This window comes from Prunus dulcis, chromosome 8 (genome assembly GCF_902201215.1).
Source record: "Prunus dulcis chromosome 8, ALMONDv2, whole genome shotgun sequence".
Lineage (NCBI taxonomy): Eukaryota > Viridiplantae > Streptophyta > Magnoliopsida > Rosales > Rosaceae > Prunus > Prunus dulcis.
In genome coordinates this window covers 2433158-2440784 of record NC_047657.1, presented here as the reverse complement: position 1 = coordinate 2440784, position 7627 = coordinate 2433158, and the positions used below count along the sequence as shown (strand labels likewise).

General features: G+C 35.3%; 1 protein-coding gene across 1 annotated transcript; it reads left to right on the top strand.

Moving 5' to 3' along the window:
- Positions 1 to 1019: 1019 nt before the first annotated feature.
- Positions 1020 to 2876, top strand: LOC117636963 (cytochrome b-c1 complex subunit 6-like; the record flags this gene model as incomplete). The annotated part of the gene is made up of 3 exons (XM_034371690.1): positions 1020 to 1109; positions 2449 to 2538; positions 2622 to 2876. Coding segments are annotated over 3 exons (213 nt in total), but the record flags the coding sequence as incomplete, so codon positions are not given.
- Between the last annotated feature and the right edge of the window lie 4751 nt (positions 2877 to 7627).

Here is a 7627-nt window from a genome sequence, read left to right as displayed (position 1 = left end):
CGATCCCTGCAATCTTGGTAGATCCTGACTGGCTCATGGGGCCGGTCCTTCGGTGGGGGAACGCAAAGGAGTCGTGACTAGGTTAGCTCCAGATGAAGGTGGTCTTTTATTTGGCCGGGGCGCTGTGGCTGGAATGTGCTGGCTGGTTCGGCTGAGTATGCCCAACGTTCTGGGTGAGGTCTTGTTGGGCATCCTAGGCTCGAGTCCTCTCTTGGTTCCGCTTTAGAGCACGATAGTCGTGCTCTAGCTCAGCATTCCGACAATGAAGATGCACGTATTTCTCCGACATCTTAGTAATATTGTCGCGGAGGCGCTCCACTTCTGCTTGGAGAGTGGCATCTCCCGGAGATTTCCTTCGGGAAGTACCCTCGCGGGGGGTATGGTGCTGGGTATCGCGGCTATCCTCGGTCGGCATAGCAGAGTGTGGGGTGAAGAAGAGGCGACGGGGCCTGATGGGTGAAGGAGCCAGCTGGGCTGATAGAGAAAGAGGGGATTCAAGTGTCGACTTCCCATAGACGGCGCCAAACTGTTGATGCTCAAAATGGCCCGGCCAATATTGAGTCCAATTTAGTGATTAGGTATGCGGGGTCTTCAGCAGGGAAGAGGGCTGAAGCCTTTGGTTAAATAGGTTGGTGGGAGACCTGCAGAAGACAAAGTGGTAGAAGCAATCGTTAAGCTTCGGACACCGGTGTGGTGCCGGCCGAAGGCTCTCCGATGCCTAAGTCATTTACAGGTAGTAATTCTGGCAGAGTAACAATAAAAGTAGGAGAATAGTTACCCTTTTTACTTGGGTATTGTTCCCTATTTATAGGGAGGTGAAAGTAGGAGCTTTGCACAAAGTTCCAATGTGGGACTTTGTACAAGTCGTCGTGGTGGCGACACGTGTCCTGGAGATTAGGTTTGGCAGCTGGGAGTTTCGGCAGGTGTCTGGCTCCTCGGAAGTGTGTCTTCCTTCGGCAGGGGAGAAGGCGTGGCTGCCTTAGTGCTAGTCGCTTTGATGCTGGGTCTGCTCGGTTCATTCTGGTGTAAACAAAGAACTCATTGATCAGAAGAAGTATCTTGAGGAGTCTTGCCAGCCCAAATGTGTGAAGCCTCTGATTGAATATCAGGTAATGAAATTTATTTCCTAGGTTAATTTTAGATGCTGTTAATATGAACTTACAATTGGATCAGATATATATATATTTTTTACATCTAATTACTAGAGAGAGAGTCGTATCAACTTATTGGTCTTTGTTGTACCTGTGTCTTTTATCCTTATCCATGCTCCCTACTAGAGAGGTAAAGGGAATTACAACCTAGAAAAGCTCGCAAAATTAATTCTCCTATGAAATCTTGGAAGTTGGAACCATATATTTGCATGGTCCAACAAGTTAGAATGCGTTCTATATGTTTTTCCATAAGAGGAAGTAATTTGGTAATCATATATATCATCAAATGTGAAATTTTGTAATATCAAGTTATGAAGTTGGGTATGCCGTGCAGAACGTTATAGAGAGTAATTGTACAAAGGTTATAGCACAAAATAAGAGTATCAGAAGATCAGCATTCAGGATGTCATACTAAAGTGATTAAGCAAGCTCTTTTGACATATTTTAATGGGATTGTTGGGTTGGCTTACAAGGTTCATAACTACTACTCTTAGTATTGGACGCTTGCCTAGACAACATCAAGATTCGGCTCTACCTCTACCTGTACTTTCTTTTTTTACTCCAAGATTTCCCACTTGACCATTGTTGTAGGTTTTTGATATTATAGGCTAAGAATAGGGAAAAATTATAGAACATATACTTACTGGAATTTTTTATTTTTGTTTATTTTGGAGGAAGTGTTGCATAGACTATGAAGTCTCAATCAAAATCTTTTGCACTTGAATCTGTTGAAATTTGGACTTGCTATGGAAAACAAATCTTACACTGTAGGTACTTATTCTGTTGTACGTAGCTCTATGAATATAATGCCATTTCCAATACTATAGTTATCTATTAAATGCAGCAGTTTAAAACCAGCAGAATGACTCCTAACATCGCAAACTATTGGGTCTCAATCGAATTTCCCCTACTTGAACTATTGGGCTAGATTTAATAAACTGATTGAATCTTTTTACTTACAAAAGAGTAGATGATTAGGCAGCTACTTCTGCTGAGCATCAGTTATAGTTCAACCTTAAAAAGTTGTGGATACATATGGCTTTCATATTGTCTTTATTTCTACTTTCTTGCACCCCGGTCCCTCCTGCCATAATTGTTGAGTAATAAAATTAAAATTTGAATCTTTTTTTCTTTTCATTTTTAATTTTTTAAAATAGAATAAAGAAATGGAATAATATGATTGTTAGAGGTCTTTGTTTTGGTATTTATATGTATGCTTGAGATTGTTCACATTTGGTTTGAATGAATGTAATTTCGTATTTGTACTGGGATTGTTCAACTTTTTTATTTATTGTAGGCATGTGTTAAGAGGGTTGAAGCTGATAACAATGGCGAGAAGCATTGTACAGGCCAATACTTTGATTACATATCTTGTGTTGACAAATGTGTAAGTTTTCATTTTAATTCTTTATATATGTTGTATTAATTTTGTTCAGACTCATGTGTTGATCATTGCCTTATGGCGTGTAGGTTGCGCCGAAGTTATTCGGAGCACTCAAGTAGCTGAGTGGCAGTTTTAGGGTCTCGCATCCATTAATCGTTACTGTTTTACGGTGCATATTATTTTTGAACTTGTGCTCTGATGTTCGTCGTTTTTGTTTTCAGCAACATGGTTAAGATGTTGAGAGGTATTGAATTAGAATAAAAAGAAAAGAGTTTTTTTAACTCGAAGGTCCTCAAAATTATACCTAAGTTGTATTTTGATTTTTCAACTAAATTATTCGTTCAAATGGTTCACCAACTCTTTATTACTCGGTGCATTGGTCCTATTGTTATACTACTTCAATATTGCCCTTAATTTAAGGGTTAAAATTATCAATTTTCACTAGAATATTAATAAATTAATAAAATCTATAAAATATTATAAAAAATTAAAAATTAAAAACTAAAACGCCCAATAATAATAAAAACAAACAAAAAACAAATTTAAAAAATAAACCCACCATAACCCTCCCCATACATCCATCCTTGCAAGCCACCTCCCAATCTTTCTTCCGTTTTTCAACAATCAAACATAGCTAAATTCCCAAATTAAACAACAAAATTAAAAAATTAAAAAAATATTCGTTGCAACTAATTAGGTACTAGGAGGACAGAGTAATGAAGGTGATGGCTGTAGGAGTCTTTTTATTCTAGCAGCTTAACGAATGAGTTTGGGCTGCCGCAGAGACTTTAATGCAAATTGGGTCTAAGTTTAGAGATTAAGAAAACGATTAACTCCATTAAATTATTGTTATACTACTATTAACTTTACCATCAATTTACATCATGTGTATTACGGGTGGCCTATGCAGCCTGTTAGACTATTAGTATTGAGTCCAAGTTCCAATAGCATGGCGATTAGCATTCCACTTTGGACATGAGGATTTTGCTAGTTGCAGTTGAAGGAGTCGCTACATGCGCGTGTATGACTGTTAGTCGTTAATGAGTGCGTGGAAAGTTATTACTAGCCAATTGTTGATATATACCGGTGCCTGATAATTGTCGATTGATTTGGTATTTGACGGAGCTAACAGTTTTGTTGCAAAATTTTTGACACCCGAAAATGTTTGGTTTGCTGTTACAGCCGAAAATATTATCCAGCTTTCCCCTGCAAATATAATTACTAAAGCTGCCTTGGAATGCTTTTAGTTGTGAAAAAAAAAAGGAGAAAAAAAAGAAGAAGAGGTATTGGAATGCAGCAAACTTGTCGATTAAAATAAAATAAAAAATAAAACGGGCTAGTATAAATAAAGCTTCCGTTATTTCTAAAGCCTATTATACACTAACATAAAAATATTTATACTCTGACAAATTTTTTATATATTTTTTATACAATACATGTTAATATATTCATTTTTGTTATAAATCCATACGTTATGGGTTTATAGGTTATGGATATCCACAATAAATAGCCACTGTTAACCTGTCATAATACCCATCATTATATACTTGTAACCTACCAATTATGGTTGGTAAGTGATTTAGGCTTTTGTACCCCTATAAATAGTGGATCCAAATATGAATGAAAGAGAAGTTGATTTGAGCAAATTATACAGTCTCTTTCTTCCTCTTATTTCTCTTTAATTTTATAACACGTTATTAGCACGACATTGCTCTTGGTATGTTTTCTTTCTTTGAATTTTCTTTCTTCTTATATGAGCTAGAGTCATCACATGGGATAGAGTTTCTTTGTACTCACCATCAGACTTCATCATGCTCGTTTAAGGAAAAAATTCTTATTCTTATTACACATGAATATAATGCCATATATTTTTTTATTTGTTTGTTTATTTAATTTTAAGTATGATCTTAATTATTATGATGAGTTTGTATTATACAAAAGATTAGGGCCCGAAGTTCCTCGATCCTCATCATATAACAAGATTAGGACCTAGAGTTCTTTTGATTGAATCATAACCTGAAGTTCTTTGATTCCAAATAATTGAGGGCGTGAAGTTTCGCGAATTTAAAGAGCACATAAGGACATGAAACTCCTCGATTTTGTATTAATCAAAATCAGAATTCCATGAGGCCTACATATGTCAAAAACCCAAACCAGAAGTTTCGAGTGCATATACATGGATTTGAGTATGAAGTTCAAAGCACAACTATTAATTCAATTTATTTATATCTACGTATTCGAACTTGAAGTTTCAAATATATATTGATATGAACCTGAAGTTCATAGTTTTTGTGGATCTTAATACTATATATGAACTTGAAGTTCATTACTTATTTGTGCCTATATGAACCTGAATTGGTTGGAAACCCAATTCTTAAACCTGTAGTTTTATCTACATATTGAATACACATTAATATTGGATTATCTTGGAATTTAATAGTCTTTAATTTATTTAATTTATTCCTCATTTATACCACTTTACTCTTTTTATTTTATTTATGTTGGTTTATTAGTTAATTTCGTTTTACGATGATAATGTTTTGTATTACAGCCCCAATATTGACAGTCAGAGGTGTCTATTGGAGAAACTTCCTACTTTCTTTTGTGGGTAGAAAATTTATGATGTCATGAACCAAAAGTTCATGAGGCCCCAATATTACACAACTATTAAAGTAGTTGAAGTTTATGATGTCATGAACCAAAAGTTCATGAGGCCCCAATATTACACAACTATTAAAGTAGTTGAAGATTATAATATCATGAACCAGAAGTTCATTGACCGGATAACTTTTATGTTGTGGTATGATTATCTTGGCAATCCATATTCCACAATGATACATAAGAGTTTTATAAATTTGTAAGGACATTGTTTAAAGACTCAAAATATTGTCTTGTCCAACAAATATCATTACAAAGAATGCTCATCATTTAAAGACTCAAAATATTGTCTTGTCCAACAAATATCATTACAAAGAATCCTCACAAATAAAAGTTGTCATGAGATCATCAAAGTCAAAAATTGACTTTGAGCCCTCTTTCCTGAAATAATTCAAGGGGATATTTGTGAGCTTATATAACATTTAATTATGGATCACTTCACTAGTTTTATTAATTGTGCCTACTAAAATGGTCACATATTTGTCTCTTGTCAAGACGTTTACGAGCATAACTCCCACATTATCCAATCCAGTCAATTTGACTTGATAATGATGATGAGTTTATTTTCCTAAATTTTGAGACAATTTTCCCGCCATTAGGGGGAGAAATGGCAGTTCCTGAAGAATGTCGTGAAATAGTGTTGAATCAATCCGCTTTTGTCTCATCAAGATAATGCATATAAAAGTTGTACATATGCTAACATGGATTGATATTCTCATATCACAATCCATTAACATGGTGACTATATATATAATGCATGCCTGAAGCATGACAGAAATATATGTTCTAAAGACTTAACTCCTCATAAGTGGAGATTATTTGAAAAATTCAAGCCCTATAAAAAATAACGCTCTATAGGAGGTTATGATCCACATATTCTAAATAATTCATTGTAAAAGAGATGTTTGTCTAACAAATGACAACATAAGCCCCTGAATAGGCATTGGTACCCCAAAGCAATGAGATGCTTATAAATTATGCATGCGCATGCACATGAGAATTGTGGGATCACAAATTGATGATACATTTGGTTTATTAGTAGCTACTACAATCATCAAGGGCTATGATTATATTAAATCACGTTTCATGAATGTCGACAAGTTAAGTGATTGGCCAAAAATGAAAATAGGCAATTCCATTTATCACTAAATATGAAGTGTGGGATATTGAACCTATAGCTCAAACACCGAATTACAAATTCTAAGTATGAAGGTTATGAATTGGGGCTTATGAAGTGAAATAAGATCACTAATATGACATAAGGTTTCCTGGGAGAGACATGGTTTTAGTCTCCCATCTCATCATAGATGCATCCATATTTCTATAAGTGCAGTTGTTACTTTAACATGAAACTTATAGCATATGTTAAATGCATATTTATTAAGACTATATGGTACATGGAAATCCTCAAAGCTCATGAAATATTTGAGATATATCGGATGAAGCAACCTCTTGAAGGATATAAAGTACCAAAATATTCTTAATTAAGAGTTATCACTAAAAGTTTGAGTATTTTGAATTCAAATTTGATATTATTGTAACATATTCTAACTATTAAATTTGTTGGTGATGCTCCTAAATATTTCAATCATTTGAAAAGTGAAAAACAGGTCGAATAGTGTGATAGACGATCATGTATGAAGACAATGTTGCTTGTATTGCTCAAATCAAAGAAGGGGAGATATTAATCAGGGGGAGATATTAATCAGGGGGAGCATCCCAATTCTACTACATGTAGGACATATGCGTGTTGTACTCTTTTTCCCTTCGACTAGGTTTTTTGTCCCACTGGGTTTTTCCTAGCAAGGTTTTAACGAGGCAACATAAGCGCATCCAACACCATATCAATGATCCAGAAGAAAGTTTCACTCTTTTTCCCTTCACTTCGGTTTTGTCCCACTGGGTTTTCCAAGCAAGGTTTTTAATGAGGGAACTATGTCATTGTATGGTGGACATCCAAGGGGAAGTGTTGTAAATGCATGGGTTGGTGGATGACCACCATACCTCTTGGTATTCTACCGTTGGATTTTATGTAACCTATGCACTAAGTATTTGTAATTAGTGCTTGTAACCTATAGGTATATTGTAAATGATGGTATTCAATCTCCTATCTTGTAAGTCTATAAATAGGCTGTTCTACCAAAGATTAAAAGAAGAATAAACAAGAAGAATCGAGAGATTGAAGTCAAACAAATTCGTTCCCAAGATAACCTGGTAGACCTCTTCACCAAAGCTCTTCTGAAGTCTATATTTCAGAAGTTGGTATATGGTATAGGGATGCGACGACTTTACAAGCAATCAGACTGTTGAAGATCAGTGAGAGATATCAATCGAGGAAACTCCTCAGTTTTACTACATTTGATGTATGTGCAATGTACTCTTTTTCCCTTCGATCAGGTTTTTATCCCATGTGGTTTTTCCTGACAAGGTTTTT